This window comes from Urocitellus parryii, chromosome 9 (assembly GCF_045843805.1).
Source record: "Urocitellus parryii isolate mUroPar1 chromosome 9, mUroPar1.hap1, whole genome shotgun sequence".
Classification (NCBI taxonomy): domain Eukaryota; kingdom Metazoa; phylum Chordata; class Mammalia; order Rodentia; family Sciuridae; genus Urocitellus; species Urocitellus parryii.
In genome coordinates this window covers 19,857,872-19,871,849 of record NC_135539.1, presented here as the reverse complement: position 1 = coordinate 19,871,849, position 13,978 = coordinate 19,857,872, and the positions used below count along the sequence as shown (strand labels likewise).

General features: G+C 51.5%; 1 protein-coding gene across 1 annotated transcript; it reads left to right on the top strand.

Moving 5' to 3' along the window:
- The first annotated feature begins 3,791 nt into the window (after nt 1-3,791).
- Nucleotides 3,792-10,334, top strand: Cd19 (CD19 molecule). Its single transcript, XM_026392158.2, has 15 exons — nt 3,792-3,879; nt 4,103-4,360; nt 4,677-4,880; nt 5,009-5,287; nt 7,124-7,234; nt 7,500-7,548; nt 7,850-7,938; nt 8,325-8,420; nt 8,539-8,640; nt 8,717-8,785; nt 8,889-8,945; nt 9,030-9,086; nt 9,791-9,877; nt 9,980-10,086; nt 10,256-10,334. The coding sequence occupies exons 1-14, from the start codon at nt 3,792-3,794 to the stop codon at nt 10,069-10,071; spliced, it is 1,638 nt and encodes a 545-aa protein (XP_026247943.2). The 3' UTR covers nt 10,072-10,086; nt 10,256-10,334.
- Nucleotides 10,335-13,978: the final 3,644 nt, after the last annotated feature.

Genomic DNA, 13,978 nt, shown 5'->3' with positions numbered 1-13,978 from the left:
TTTCTTTCTTTCTTTCTTTTGTAATTGTAGATGGGCAGAATCCATTTATTTTATTTGTTTATTCTTATGTGGTGCTGAGGATGGAACCCAGTGCCTCCTATATGCAAACCAAGCGCTCTACACTGAGCCCCTGCGCCAGCCCCACATGCAGGGTTTCTAAAAGGTAAAATGATGACTAGAAATGAGCCTCCGATCAATTTGGGGAGCTCTCAGGCCTGGCTTTTATCCTGTAGGCCCTGAGAGCCATTGAAGGCTGCTGAGAAAGAGAAGCACATGACTAATTAAGAAGCTTTGGGAATCAGAATCATTAGACTATTCAAATGACCACTGATCTTTAAGAAGCACAAATTTGTCTTTGTCCCAGCCAGATCATATCTTTAGAGGACTGGGGAAGAAAAAGAAAAAGGGGTTCACTGTGATCATGTGTGACCATTGGCACCCCAGTTCCATCACTGCGGGCAGAATCTTGCCAACGTTGCAGGTCCACTGGCAAAGGCAGTCCAGGGCTTCCTCCGGATACTTGTAGAACTAAATCTCTAAGTCATTTGGACTTAGGCAGTAGCACCATTTTGTTTGTTTGTTTGTTTGTTGGTATTGAGGATTGACCCAGGGGCACTTAATCACTGACCCACATCCCCAGCCCTTTTTAATATTTTATTTAGAGACTGGGTCTTGCTAAATTGCCTTGAGGCCTTGCTAAGTTGCTGAGGTTGGCTTTGAACTCGTGATCCTGCTGCCTCAGCCTCCCTAGCAGCTGGGATTACAGACGTGCACCACTGCGCCTGGCATTTTTGTTGTTGTTATGTCCCATTTTACTGTGTGTGTAGAATGCCCAGCTGAGAACATAATTGCAAATATTCGGTTGTGCAAAAAGAGGTGCTAGTAGGTGGGTGCGACATAAGCAACTGATGCGAGGCACTAAGCAACTCAGTGAGGTCCTGTCTCGAAATACAAATGGCTGGGGATGTGGCTCAGTGGTTAACTGCCCCATGGTTCTATCCCCAGTACCAAAAAAGAAAAAAAAATTTAAATTGCTTTTTGCAATGCTGGAGCTTGAACTCGCACCCTCAGCACACCCTCAGCACCCTCCCCCTTGTTTTCTTCCAAAGAAAGCTTTTTTTCTTTTTTTTTTTTTTCCTGCCAGGGACTGAATCCAAGTGCGCTTTACCACTGAGCCACATCCCCAGCCCTTTTTATTTTGAGACAGGGTCTCACTAAGTTGCTTAGAGCCTTGCTAAATTGCTGAGGCTGGCTTCAAACCTGTGGTCCTCCTGCCTCAGCCTCCAGAGCTGCTGGAATTACAGGCGTGTGCCACCATGCCTGGTCCAAAAGAAGCTTTCTTGATAAATGGTGCGTAATTGGGGAACAAAATACTCAGGGCATAGGACTCCAGGAGAGAGCCTGGTGAATTGGTTCTGGAAGGGTCCAAAGAGAGGAGGAGATTGATTCTAGAAATAGTTAACTATAGAATGAACCAGCCTTGGGGATGGAGAACATGCACAGGAAGAGAAGAAACTTTTCTTGCATTCTGGTAACTTCTTTCCTTCCTTTATTTAACACACACTTATTGAGCACCTACTAGGTGCCAGTGTACATCTAGGGATAGTAAAGATCCCTGTTGCCAAAGAGTGAACATTTGGCACAGAAGGCAGGTGAGAACACTAACACACACACGTCATTTGAGACAAGGCAAGTGCTGGAAAGAAAAAAAAAAAAACCAAGAATGTGAGATCAAAAAATTTCCCACGGGCTCAAGGAGGGCCCTTCTGAGGGAGCCATATGTGAGCAGAATCTGAGATGAAAGGAGCCAATCAAGCGGGAAAAGAGCAAGTGCGAAGAGGTGGGGGGGGGGGCGCTTCACAGTGAGAGAAGAGGAGGAGTGTGATGGAGGAGTAGATGGAAAATACAGCATCATTTGGACCTTGGGAAGCCATGCTCTGGAGTTTTATTTTAGGGAGATGAAAAGCCACTGCAGTGTTTAAAGAAGGGGACGACCATGCTCTGGCAAGAGCTGGACGGGGCAGCTGTGGAGCTAATGCTGGGGATTTGAGCTGTTTTGTTGAGTGAGAAGCAAATGGGGATCCAGCGACTCACCCTCTCCATTCCCCAATGCCCCACTGTCCCCTCCCAGCCCCCTCAACTTGGCCAAAGGGAAGTGGGGGCCCTGCCACCTGTAGAGTCCCCTGGGGTTTGCCCAGGGCAAACAGGAAGCTACAGCCCAGTGAGACTGGCCTGGGAATTGACAACTGAGAAAGCAGGTCTCTTGGGTCCCTGAGCCCTTTTTCTGAGTGCCTTCAGCAGTCACACACACACACACACACACACACACACACACACACTCGGAGAGAGGGACAGAGGGAGAGGGAAAGAGAGATTTAGGAGTTGGGACTCCAGGGTTCTAGTGCTCCTTGTATCACCAGCCCGCCCGATGCTTGATGTGTGACCTCACACCAAGCCCTGCCCTTCTCAGGGTCTTCATTTCCCCATTTCTAAATGGGTCCTTTCTATAACAGAAGCAGGGGTTTCCTGGAGGAAGAACTGGATGAAAAAGTGACCTGAATCATTAGTCACTTCTAAGGACCACTGCAAAGGAGCTGCAGCGGCTCCTGCCTTCTCACATAACTGCCCAGCGCCATCCAGCTTTAAGTACGGTGACTGATTTATCCCCAGAATGATCTGCGGGATAGAGTCTCTTGTCATGCCCAGTTTGTGGATAAGGAAATTGTCCATGGTTTTGAACCCAGGCAGCTTTTAGCTATTAATTGACACTGTCTTTAACTGAGGGCCTACTGGGTGCAGGGCTAAAAATGGTGTACATATATTGTCCTGTTTAGTCTTCACAAACTATATATTTTATTTATTTATTTATTTTTCTTGTGGTGCCTTGCACATGCTAGGCAAGCACTATACCACTCAACCACATCCCCAGCCCACAAACCATTTTTTTTATAGTTTGAATATTCTCCCTAGCTAATAAGACAACTGAGGCTTTGAATGATGGAGGAATTTAGCTGAGTGGTGAAGGTAGAAACTTCAAATTCTGATGCCAGGAGCAGTGGCACAGGTCTATAATCCCAGCAGCTCAGGAGGCTGAGGCAGGAGGATCGCAAGTTCAAGGCCAGCCTCAGCAATTTGGCAAGGTCCTGAGCAACTTGGTGAGACCCTGTCTCAAAAGAAAATATAAAAAGGGCTGGGGATGTGGTGCTGGGGAGGTGGCTCATTGGTTAAGTGTCCCTGGGTTCAATCCCTGGTTCCAAAAAAAGAAAAATATACAGATTTTGATCTGTCAGACCCCAAAGTGCGCTGGAGGTGGAAGAAACCCCAAGAAATGTTGGTGGGATGAATGGAGGATGTACACGGGAAGGGAAATGGATTCAGGGCTGGGATTGGGAGGAGGAAGGGGGGGGGGAGTCTCAGGGAGCTCCTTAGTCTGAATCCCTTCAGTCCACAAATTCTGTCAGGTGACTTGATTTAGGGCATAAAGCAAAGGGGACAGTCTCTGCTCCCAAGGGCTTAGGAGCTTGTGGGGGAATTAGAACAAGGAGAGGCACAAATAAGGGCATTTCTCAAGGTGGTGAGTGCGACAATGAAAACAGAGCTGCAGCAGGAAGAGGGCAAGCTTCACAGGTCGGAGGGTGAGTGGAGAAGGGCCCAGGGGGACCGCCCCCTTCCTCTCTGGGGGGATCGCCTGCCACCCCCACAGACACCCATGCTTCACTGCCCACCAGGCCCGGGCCTGCCCCAGCATCCCCTGCGCGGGGAAGCTGGGTGCCCGGAGGAACCAGGCCACCATGCCACCTCCTCTGCTCCTGTCCTTCCTCCTCTTTCTTACCCCTGTGGGAGTCAGGCCCCAGAAGCCACTGCTGGTGGAGGTGGAAGGTATGTCCGAAGGGCAGCGAGGGAAGGAGTGGGGTCTGGACGGCTGGGTTCCTTGACAGGGTAACTCACCCTCTCTGGGCCTCCATTTTCTTATTTGTCAACTTGGGGAGGGTGAGAAGGACTCTGAGGACTCGTCCACTCCCAGTCCGTGGGGTCCTCTGGTTTTTCGGAGGGAAGGGGACTAGGGGCTCCTCTCTCTCTCTCTCTCTCTCTCTCCCCACAGAGGGAAAAGAGATCCTGCTGCCGTGCCTCCAGGATCATCCTCCCTCCCAGCAGCTGGCCTGGTCTCGGGGGAACCAGTCGGAACCCTTCTTAGAGCTGAGCCTGGGCTTACCAGACCTGGACATCCTTGTGGGCCACCTGGGCATCCTGCTCGTCTTCAACGTCTCTCACCAGAAGGGGGGCTTCTACTTGTGCAGGTCGGGGCCCCCTTCCAAGGACACCTGGCGGCCTGGCTGGACAGTGAGCGTGGAGGGCAGTGGTGAGGGCCAGGCCGGGCTGGGCAGTGGGGCTGGGCAGCGGGGCTGGGCAGTGGGGCTGGCCAAGGAGAGGGAGGCCTCCAGGGACAGTGGGCCCACGGCCAAAGTGGAGTTGGAGGAGGTCCACCTGCAGCTTCACGACTGGAACAGCTGCCCCTGGTCTCTCACGCTTCTCTTTGGTCGCTGTTTCTCTGCCACCTGCCCCACCCCGCCCGCCATTCTTCATCTCTGTCTCTCTCTCTCTGAGTCTTTATTTCTGGGTCTGTCTCTCTCTTCCTCTCCTAATGTCTGTGTATCTGCTTCTGGGTCTCTTCCCAGGGGAGTTCTTCCGTTGGAATGCTTCAGACTTAGAGGCCCTAAACTGTAGCCGGGGGAACATGTCCTCCAGGGGCACTGGGCTCTCTTCTGATCCCCCCAACACCTCCCAACTCTATGTGTGGGCTAAGGACCACCCTAAGATCTGGAATACAGGGCTGGTGTGTGCCCCACCAAGGGGGAGTCTGAAACAGAGCTTCAGCCAAGGTAAGGGGTCTCTGCTGGGGAGATGCCAGGAGGTGGGGTTCCCTGATGGGGGATGGTGACTGGAAACTGGAAGGTTTGGGGGGATCAGACCCCAAGCATGAGGCTTTCCTTGTCTCTCTCTGCTCCAGATCTCACTGTGGCCCCTAATTCCACACTCTGGCTGTCCTGTGGGGCGTTCCCTACCCCTGTGGTCAGTGGCCCCCTCTCCTGGATCTTCAGGCACCCTCTTAAGTCTCACATCTCATTGCTGAACTTAAGCCTGAGCAAGGAGGCCCCATCCAGAGACATGTGGGTCCGGGGGTCTGTTCTGTCGCTGCCGCAGGCCACAGCTCAAGATGCTGGTACCTATTATTGTCTCCGTGGCAACCTGACCATCGAGATACGCGTGAAGGTCACTGCCCCGTCAGGTAGAGTTACCGCCCATTGTAGGTCATCGCGTGGGGGTTGCTGGAAGAGTTGGAAGCCAGACAGTCTTAGACCCCTGACCTGAGAGTTGCGAAAAGCCTGGTCCCAAAACCCAATTTCTTTTTGGGGGTGGGAGTATCAGGGACTGAACTCAGGGGCACTCAACCACTAAGCCCATCCCCAGCCCTATTTTGTAATTTATTTAGAGACAGGGTCTCACTGAGTTGCTTAGCGCCTCGCCATTGCTGAGGCTGGCTTTGAACTCGCGATCCTCCTGCCTCAGCCTCCCCTGCCGCTGGGATTACAGGCATGCCCCATGGTGCCCAGCAATGGACAGCCTGCACCAGAAACCCAGTTTCTCCACACAGCTCTTCCCTCCCTGTCTCTAAGGCTGATTTTCTGGGTCTTTCACTGACGCTGTCTGTTCCTCGCCATCTGCTTTGGGAGGAGCCTTATTCCCCCGCCCCTCACTGCTGGAGCCCTGGGCCTTCTCCTCCTCCATGACTTCCCACTCGCATCCCTGACAACACATTCTTCTCCTGGAACCTTTATTCCCATGGCTCCTGGTGTCACCAAGCCTTAGTAACTCTCTTCTGGGTTTCATACCCAGCTACCCCTGCAATTGCCATTTGATGGCCCATGGAAACCTTAGGCCCAACATATATAAAATAAAAATCAACATCTTTCCCACGTGTGGACTTCTGGGTGGCCCTGCGTCAATGAGAAATGCCAACACCTGTCGCCCGCCCCAGCTGGGAGAGTGGGCATCCTTTCCCCTTCACCCCACCCACTCGGTCATGTTATTCTGCTGGTTCTGTCTCCTGGATTCCCGCCCAACATGCTCTCCAACCAAACACTCAGACACCATCTCAGCTTCCACCCCAGACTTGACCACAGCGACACGATAGATCCCAACTCCCGACCTTGTGGACCTACTTTTTCCCTTCACTGTGACCTTGATTGTTTTAACAGCAGCAAGAAGCTGATTGCTAAACTCCACTTAATCCCCACATCCCCTTGGATCACACCCATGCTTTTTACTTGGTTTGCTCAATAAATACTGCCTCACGCTGGGTTCCAGGTTGTGTGTCATGGTCCCTGTCCTCCTAGGATATGGCTCCTTAGAGGGAGGGAGAATAGTCCTCCTCAGAGCTTGGGACTTAAGAGACTATGTCTTGCTTCAATCCCCAGGTGTATGGTCCTTTTGGATTTTTGTTTTCTGGGTTTTTTGTTTTGTTGGTACCAGACTTTGAACCCAGGGATGCTTAACCTCTGAGCCACATCCTCAGCCCTTTGTAATTTTTTTAATGTTTATTTTTTAGTTATAGTGGACACCATGTCTTTATTTTACTTTATGTGGTGCTGAGGATTGAACCCAGTACCTCACGCATGCTAGGCAAATGCTCTACCACTGAGCTACAGCCCCAGCCCCTGCCCTTTGTAATTTTTAAATTTTGAGACATGGCCTCACTAAGTTGCTGAGGCTGGCCTTGAATTTGCAATCCTCCTGTCTCAGCCTCCCAAGTCACTGGGATTACAGACTTGTGCTGCCACAGCCAGCTCCTTTGTGTTCTTTTTTTTTCTCTCTCTCTCTCTTTTTTTTTTTTTTTTTTGAGAGAGAGAGAGAGAATTTTTTAAATATTTATTTATTTATTTTTAAGTTATTGGCGGACACAACATCTTTGTTTGTATGTGGTGCTGGGGATCGAACCCGGGCCGCACGCATGCCAGGCGAGCGCGCTACCGCTTGAGCCACATCCCAGCCCTCCTTTGTGTTCTTGAGGCTGAGAAGGAAGACGCCAGCCTGGGGTCCTTGACTCGCAGCACCCTTTCCTTAGCAGTTTGGCACTGGCTGCTGAAGACTGGAGGCTGGAAAGTCCCCCTTGTAACTTTGGTTTATCTGATCTTCTGCCTGGGTTCCCTGGTGGCCTTTCTTCATCTTCGAAGAGGTGAGTTATGTCCCCCAGCCAGTTTGCTTGAACCCTACCTCAGGATGACACACACTGGCTAGTATGACACCTGTTTTTCTCTCTTCCCACCCCTCCCCCATCCTATAACCCTGTCCCCCCACTTCTCTAACTCCTTTCAAACTTCCCATTCTCCTTGGAATTCGAACTCATCTCCTCTGTTGACCCAGGGGACCTCCTCAGTACCCCCTAAATCCTCACTCTGCCAAGCACTCCTCCTCTGATCCCTCTTCTTAACTCCCACCAGCCCTGATCCAGAGGAGGTTAAGGAAGCGGATGATTGACCCCACCAGGAGGTAATCTGGCAAGGGCACCCTCAGCCCCCTTTTATCTTATGTGATGCATTTACTGTTTCCTCCGCCCGGGGGTCTTTGCCCCATCTCCACCAGGAGTATTACTGCCCAGGCTCCAAGTGCAGCTCCAAAGCTGTGTCAGGTCCTCCTGGAGTGATCCCGACTCCTTTGTAGCTTGTCCCACAGAGGAGCTAGCTAATCACGAGTGACCACGTTCAACCTCTGAGGCCCCAAACTGAATCTGAAGTGTGTCCCGCGGTCCTTGCCAGGTCTAGCCTCAGTGCACGTCCCTTGCTTCCACCAGGTTCTTCAAAGTGACGCCTCCTCAGGGAAACGGGACCCAGAACCAGTATGGAAACGTGCTATCCCTTCCCACGCCCACCTCTGGCCCGGGTAAGAGACACCAGCAGCCCTTCAGGCCAGGCCCAGCCCTTCCAGCCTGTAGCTCCGCCCCAGCGCGAGAGCTCCACCCATTGCCTCATCCCTCCAATCCCCTGAGCGCCAGGCCTTCCCGAGAGGCAGGTGGGCGGAGGCTGCGGAGTCCCACCCAGGGGTGGCTCCGCCCCCAGAGTCAAGCCCCGCCTCCAGGACACAAAGCCCCACCCCCACGACGCCTCCTGATGTCCAGTTCCACCACCAAACCGTGCCCCAGAACTTGAGGCCACCACCCCAGATATAGAGCTGGCCTCCATGGTTCAAGGCCAGGTACCTAAACCCAGAGGCCATCCCTGGAACCTAGAGCACCCTCTCCCCCTGCCCCCTCACATTGTCGTCTCCAGGACGTACCAAGCGCTGGGCGGCAGGCACGGGAAGCGCCTCCCTGTCCTACGGAAACCCGCGCCGCGATGCCCAGGAGGCTGGCACCCCAGAAGCAGGTGAATGAGGGGGTCCTTCCTCACGCAGAGGTGTTGAAGCTGTCTGTGGCACATTCTGGCCTGGGCTGGAGGACGACAACAGTGATTCAGTTCCCCACCCCTGTCCCCAAACCCGCAGGACTAGAAGAAGAAGGGGAGGGCTATGAGGAGCCGGACAGCGAGGAGGGGTCCGAGTCCTATGAGAACGACTCCAACCTCGGGCGGGACCAGCTTTCCCAGGGTAAGGCTGCCCACTCTCCGTCTCCCCACTTCTGTGCGCTGTGGACCCCTGCTGGATGTCCCTCCTTCTCCACCAGATGGCAGTGGCTATGAGAACCCTGAGGATGGGTCCCTGGGTCCTGAGGACGCAGACTCCTTCTCCAACGGTAATTTAGGGTCCTTGTGGGGCTCCAGGTATGGGGGAGGGGCCAGCACAGTGTGGAGCTCCTCAGGGTAGGAGTGGTCTCTGGAGCTTTCCTTGTGCCTCAGCTGAGTCTTACGAGAACGAGGATGAAGAGCTGGCCCCACCGGTCACCAAGACAATGGGTGAGTATGAAGAAGGTCACACTCCTGGGAAGGGGAAAGGTCTGGAAGCTGGGAGGAATAGTGATGTCCCTTTTCATTTTTCAGACTTCCTGAGCCCCCATGGGTCTGCCAGGGACCCCAGCCGGGAAGCAACCTCCCTTGGTGAGAGACCCTTGGGACTAGCCTGCCTTGCCCAGTCTGGGTGACCTGCCCTCAGCCCTGCTACCAGGCCCAACCTTGACCTGATTCTGACCCCAAATTCAAGCTTAGCTCTGACCTTAGATTTGACTCCTAACTGTAACCTCAACAATGATCCCATCCCCAATTTGGACCCTCAGTATTTACACTGTCACTAATCTTAAACATCAACATCAAGCCCAATGCACTGCCAACCTTGACCCCAATGCACTGCCAACCTTGACCCTAGCTCAATTTCCTCTTCATTCTCACTTTTCCCAAATCTGCTCACTGCCCCACCCCCAAACCCCAGGATTGAACCTGGAGTCTTGTACCAGAGCTACGTCCCCAGCTCTACTTTATTTTATTTGGAGACAGGGTCTCACTAAGTTGCTGAGGCTGGTCTCAAACTTGGGATTCTCCTCCTTAGCCTTCGAGAGGCAGGGTGAGCATGTGCTTCTGTGCCCGGCTCCAGTTTTTCTGACCATGACCATAATCTAACCCATACCTAACCCTGAGCCTACAACTAAGCAGGACCCCAAACCTGGTGGTGACCTAATCAATCATTCCAACATGGGTGGGGTCTCCACCTTCCCGGCCCCTCAGGTTCCTTCCCAGTGGTAGGCCAACTTCCTTCTAAGTCCTGGGCAGGGATCTGGCCTCCAATTCTCCATCCCCCGCCCAATCAGGGTCCCAGTCCTATGAAGATATGAGAGGGATCCTGTATGTGGCCCCCCAGCTCCGCCCCCTTCGGACCGGTCCCAATCATGAGGAAGGTACTGGCTTCTGCACTGTCCCTGGGTGTCCTCTGGCGGACTTCCCTTCCTAGCCTACTTCCACCCCCACCTGCGTTTTGCTTTTTTTCTGGTCCTTCGCAGACGCAGACTCTTATGAGAACATGGATAATCCTGAAGAGCCAGAACCAGCATGGGGAGGAGGAGGGCGCATGGCAGCCTGGAGTACCAGGTGACCCCCAGGTGACCAGGTGAGCTGGGAAAGGCCGCTAGGAAATGAGGAGGAGGAGGAGGAGGAGGGAGATACGCAGGGATGGCAGAGGACATTGACTCTGAGAAGGAGAGGGAAAGCGGTTCCCAGAGCCTGGCGGGCAGGGGAGGGCCCCTGGACCCATTTTCACCCCCATTTCTTCTACACAGCTTGCGTGTCCTGAGGCCCCAACACCTGCCTACTCCTGACTTGGAAATCTGGGGACTCCCAGCAGACAGTGTCAAACCCTGGAGTGAAGTTGCTTGGGATATTGGTGTGTGTGTGTGTGTGTGTGTGTGTGTGTGTGTGTGTGTGTGTGTGCGCGCGCGCGCGCGCGCACGTGTGTACATGCATGTAGGCTTATGTGTGTGTTTTTGTGAATGTACAACTGAATCTTCCAACCCCTTTTGCTTTCCCCAAATAAACTCAATGAACTCTTCCAGTCCTCTGAAGTGTAGTGCTTTTTTGTGGGAGGGAAGAAAAGGTGAGGATAGACACACTCCTGTCCCCTCTTGAGTTCCCCAGAGGCAGGAGGGCTGCATTCCATGTACTGCGTGGCTTGGCATGTACCTTCTGTGGGGTGGCTCCATTCATTGCCCTCATCTACCTGTTCCTCACCTTCAGCTTCATTCCCACAACCCAGTTATCCAACTATTGTTCACTCGGCAGTTGTATGCACAAGGAAGAAACCCTGCAGGGACTGGCAGACTACCTAGACGCATCTTCCATCATCATACAGTCTTTATTTATTGAGCATCTACTATATGTATCCAGGCTGGTCAACTCCTGGGCTCAAGTGATCGTCCTGTCTTAGCCTCCTGAGTAGCTGGACTACAGGCACTCACCACTATGCCTTTTTTTTGGTGCTGAGGATTGAACCTGTGGCCTGATGGATGCTAAGCATGTGTTCTATCACCAATCTACCCCCTCAGCTCCATGAAATAAATATTTGGTCTTCATCCCTGTTTCCTGGTATACAAATAACTCCTGAAATCCTCGGAATCTCCAGAACTCTATCTAGCGAGTTGACTTGACGGATGGTTGTCAACTCCCAGGGAACTTCAGGATGGGGGTCATAAGAAAGAACAAAGCAGGATTAGAGGGTTAGGACTTTCAGCCCACCCCTCAACCTCCAGGGAGGAGAGAGGAGCTAAAGGTCAGTTGATCACCAGTGGCCAGTGGTGTAATCAATCATGTGCACGTACGGAGCTTCCTTGAATCCCCAAAGGCCAGGGCTTGGAGAGCTTTAGGGTAGCTGAACAGGGGGAGGTTCCTGGAGGAAGGTGCCTTGAAGAGGCCGTGGAAGCCTCGTGCCCTGTCCCACGGGCCTTGCCCTGTGCCTCTCTTCATCTGTCTTCTGTAACAAACTAGTAAATCCGTTTCCCTGTGTTCTGTGAGCCACTCTGGCAAGCTGATGGAATCCAAGGAGAGGGTCGTGGGAACCCTGGTTTGCAGCCAGTGGGTCAGAAGCACAGGTAAAGCAAGCTGGGGGCTGCCATCGGCATCAGGAGGAGGGGAGCAGTCTTGGGGGGCTGTGTCCTAACCTGTGGGATCTGACGCTCTCTCCAGGTAGTGCAGAACAGAGCTGGATTAGGGGACACCCAATTGGTATCTGCTACAGAATTAATTGCTCACTTGCCAATGGGGAGAAGTCCTTTCAGAAGTCCTTTTAGTCTCCTGAGTTCAATCCCCAGGATCAATAAGATTATATTAACACATTTCATCTTCACAAACTTAAGAGATAAGTATACTTCATTATGGCCATTTCATAGATGAGGAGACTGAGGCAGAGAAGTTAGATAACAAGCCCAAGGCTTGCCAAGGTATTAAATGCTGAGTCCATCCAATCCAATTCTGAGCCCCTACTCAATCTTTTTTTTTGGGGGGGTGGTAGTGGGGATTGAACCCAGGGGCACTTTACCACTGAGCCACATACCCAGCCCTTCTTATTTTGAGTCAGGGTGTCACTAAGTTGCTGAGGTCCTTGCTGAATGGCTGAAGCTGGCCTTGAACTCCCTTTCCTCCTGCCCTGCCTCAGCCTGAGCTGCTGGGATGACAGGCATGTGCCACTGTCCCCAGCCTATTTTCAATCTTGACACTCTCCCTTCTAGGTGTAAAATTATCAATAAGAAACTGAGCACCAGAGAGGCTAACTGATGCCAGGCCATGGTGGTGCTCGCCTGTAATACCAGCAACTCAGGAGATAGAGGCAGGAAGATCGCAAGTTCAAGGTCAGCCTGGGCAATTCAGTGAGATTCTACCTCAAAATAAAAAGTAAAAAGGGATGGAGATGTGGCTCGGTAGTAAAATGGCCCTGAGTTCAATCCCCAGGATTAATAATAATAATAATAATAATAATAAATTAAAATAATTTTTAAAAAGCCAAATAAATCAGAGACTAAAAGTCTTCAGCCCCAAAAATAATTTTCTAGAAAGCTCCAAATTCTTTTTTTCTTTTTCTTTTTTGGTATCCATGTGGATACCACATCCCCAACCCTTTTTAAAATATCTTACTAGAGACAGGGTCTCACTGAGTTGCTTAGTGCCTCACTAAGTTGCTGAGGATGGCTTTGAACTCGAGATCCTCCTGCCTCAGCCTCCTGAGCCTCTAGGATTATAGGCACGCACCACCACACCTGGCTACATCCAAATTCTTATCTCAGGAAAAGTTGTCATCAGTCACGGTATTCCTGATGTCTTCTGCCTGGCCTGCTTCTCCTGCCACCACCAGTGTCCCCAAGTCCAGTGGCCTTCTGAAACCCAGAACTAGCTGCTGAAAACCCAAGTCCTCTTGCTCCAGAAATTTCAAACCTCTCTACAAATAAACAAGATAAACAAATAAACTAAAGGCCTTCTGTGGGGAGCTACCCCAAATGTACCACTGGGATCTGAAAGATCACTGTAGTCTGGCTCGGTAGTGCTGCCTGACCCCTGACTCCGCTTTTCCCTCGATGGAATAACAAGGTGTGGCCCTAGGATTGGTGGCACCCAGAGGGGTGGAGCTACACTCACCTGTTCCTTTGTAATCCCACCCCGTGCCTCATATGAATGGCTTCTCCCCATAAAAAGGGTTCAGCACGTGCTCCTTGCTCTCTTTCCACGGACCCCTCAGGTCAGAGGAGCCCACACAGGACCCAAAGAAAAAGGTATTTCTCTGTCTCTGTGTGGTTATTTCATGCAGCCCAGTTCACTTGGAGTGACCCTGAGGGTTTACTGGTGGGACAGCATTCAGTACATCTACAACTACAAAAAATAAAATAAAATAAAATAAACCTTGGGTTTTTTTTAATTTTTATTTTTTTCCTGGTGAGTTCTTCTTTATCTCTGAACATTTTAGACCTACTTTTCCTGTGTTAAGATTACTGTTATGTGCCAAGCATCTTTCTAAGTGTTTTAGAGGTACCATCTCAATTTACGTTCACAACAATCCTAGCAGGAAGAAGGAATAAAATTCTCCTCTTACACCTGAGAAAACTGAGGCATAGAGAAGTTACACACCTGTTTTGATTGCTAACTGGCTTTTGGCAAAGGAACCTGTCTGAGCCTCAGTTTCTCTAACTATAAAATGGCACCAGGGAAGAGGCCTCGTATGGTTACTATTATCCTTATATTTTTAATTACTTAGTTAATTAATTAATTAAGAGTCCCAGGGATTGAACTCAGGGGCACTCGACCACGGAGCCACACCCCCAGCCCTATTTTGTATTTTATTGAGAGACAGGGTCTCCCTGAGTTGCTCAGTGCCCTGCTTTCGCTGAGGCTGGCTTTGAACTCGTGATCCTCCCTCCTCAACCTCCTGAGCTGCTGGGATCACTTCGCCCAGCACTATTATCTTTATAACGGTGTGAATTCTCCCGTGGTTTCCTGGTGTCACCATGGAGGGTTTCTTGACT